The sequence below is a fragment of the Phyllostomus hastatus genome, unplaced genomic scaffold (genome assembly GCF_019186645.2).
Source record: "Phyllostomus hastatus isolate PE091 unplaced genomic scaffold, TTU_PhHast_1.1 phas_scaffold_585, whole genome shotgun sequence".
In the NCBI taxonomy this organism is placed as follows: Eukaryota; Metazoa; Chordata; class Mammalia; order Chiroptera; family Phyllostomidae; genus Phyllostomus; species Phyllostomus hastatus.
The window spans coordinates 9,034,195-9,036,086 of NW_025334037.1; the positions used below are offsets into that span (position 1 = coordinate 9,034,195).

Genomic DNA, 1,892 nt, shown 5'->3' on the forward strand with positions numbered 1-1,892 from the left:
CCACAGAAACTTGTCAAAATGTAATGTTCTTGTAGTTTCCATCAAGTGCCCTGATGAAAGAAATTTAGACTTTCCTGCACTGCTCTCCTCTGGTGCTGAGGGGGGGATTCTACAGAAGAGGGTGCAGTCCTGCACTCAGAGTTGGCAAAGCCCCATGGGGACGGGGGGAGGGCCCTGGGGGAGGCTGTTCTTCAGCCTGTGCTCTCATGTTTGCATAAAGGGACTGTCTTAAACCTCAAGAGTGGGACCATTATGTTAACTGTTTTAATTCCAGGACCAGAGGAAAAACATGTTAAGAAAACCTTCCAAACTGATAGGGACAAAGTCATATCTCAAAGTGACATCAGCTGAACAAAACAAGACTCTGAATCAGGATACCAGACTGCTCCCTGACATCTCCAGGGGTTCCTGAGGAAGGCTTCGTCCATGTTCATCCACCTCAGGGGTGTCCTGCAGAGCCCTCTGGAGAACCAGCCTCAAGATCTGTCGCCGCTTCCACCATCGCTGCCTAAAGGAGCCAACAAAGAAGTAAATGATGGGGTTGGCACAGCTATTGACACAGGACAAAAGAACAGCAAACAGGTAAAAGCGAAAGGAGGCACGTTGATCTTCTTCAAACCAAATTATGAGGAACCAATGGATGCCGAAGGGCAGGCCACAGCAGAGGAAGACCAGCACTGTGAGCCCGACAGTCACATAGAGCCTGGTGGGCTGCACCCGCTGGGAGCCACACAGCAGTCTGGTCAGCAGAACCAGGCTGGACCCAGAAAGAAGCACAAATAACAACATTAGCCAGGACATGGTGATGAAATCCAACGCTGGACACCAAAAGTGATGTAAATCCCTATTCAGCAAGCCACAGTAGTTCCCTTCCAGGATGCTCAGCAGCAGGGACATGGTCCAGAGCAGTGCACATGTGACAGCTGACATTTGTCTGGGGCGGCGGCAACGGTACCAGATGGGCCATGTGATGGACAAGCAGCGCTCTGTGCTAATGGCGCTGAGAAAGCTCAGGCCTGCAATGTAGGCAAAGACTGACACAGTGACGAAAAATTCTGGGAAGGATATGGAGATGGGACAGAAGAGCTTGATGAGTGTCTCCAGGGCATGCAAAATAGAGCAAAAGAGTAAGGTGAAGTCAGCTGTTGCCAGGTTTAGGATGTAGATGGAGAAGACGTTCCTCCTCATGCGGAAACCCAGGAGCCAGAGCACAGTGGCGTTTCCTGCCAGGCCAACCAGGGCAGTGATGATGGTCAGTAAGTTGAGAATAATTCTCTCCATATACAAAGTTTGTGGATGGGGCTCTTCACTTCCAATTAATTCTATGAGTTCTGTGGTCCAGGTTATGATGGATGGATTCATGCTGGGAAACCCTCCACTGGTACCACTGGAACAGAAACAAGACTTGAGCACCTCGTACATGATCACTGAGTCTCGCGGCCACCCTGCTCCTGGGAACTACTGTCTGTGCTACAGAGGAGGGACATGAGCTTTGTAGTAGTGAATAAGTCACCAAAGATTTTACAGCCATGGAGCCCTGAAGGTGAATTCAAACCCAGTTCTCTCTGACTGTTAGAATCAGGGCTCTTTCTACTACAACACAGACCCTCTACTGAGTGGGCATATTCTATGGTCCAAATGCCTCCAGGCACAGCCCTAGGCCATGTTGTGTATGCAGGAGGCAGGAGGAGGAAAGCCTGTACAGGTTGTGTGGGATGACAAGAGGACTCTGATCTCAGCACTACTCCTGCCCTGGGACTGAGATTTCTGGTAAAGGGCTGGGAGTTGGAAGCCCTAGATGTGACCTCTGGGCTACCTCAGTGACTGAGATGTCCATCCCCCATAAAGGAGAGCATGGTTTAGGGTTATAAGTGGTACATAACCTCTTGGTA

The 1,892-nt window shown here is 50.1% G+C and overlaps 1 protein-coding gene across 1 annotated transcript; it reads right to left on the bottom strand.

Moving 5' to 3' along the window:
* Positions 1-226: 226 nt before the first annotated feature.
* Positions 227-1,377, bottom strand: LOC123810130 (mas-related G-protein coupled receptor member X2-like). Its single transcript, XM_045825601.1, has one exon. The coding sequence runs from the start codon at positions 1,360-1,362 to the stop codon at positions 370-372; it is 993 nt and encodes a 330-aa protein (XP_045681557.1). The 5' UTR covers positions 1,363-1,377; the 3' UTR covers positions 227-369.
* Between the last annotated feature and the right edge of the window lie 515 nt (positions 1,378-1,892).

What these genes read in the sequence shown, in the direction of transcription:
- LOC123810130 (XM_045825601.1), bottom strand. Translation starts at nt 1,362, where the DNA reads ATGAATCCATCCATCATAACCTGGACCACAGAACTCATAGAATTAATT.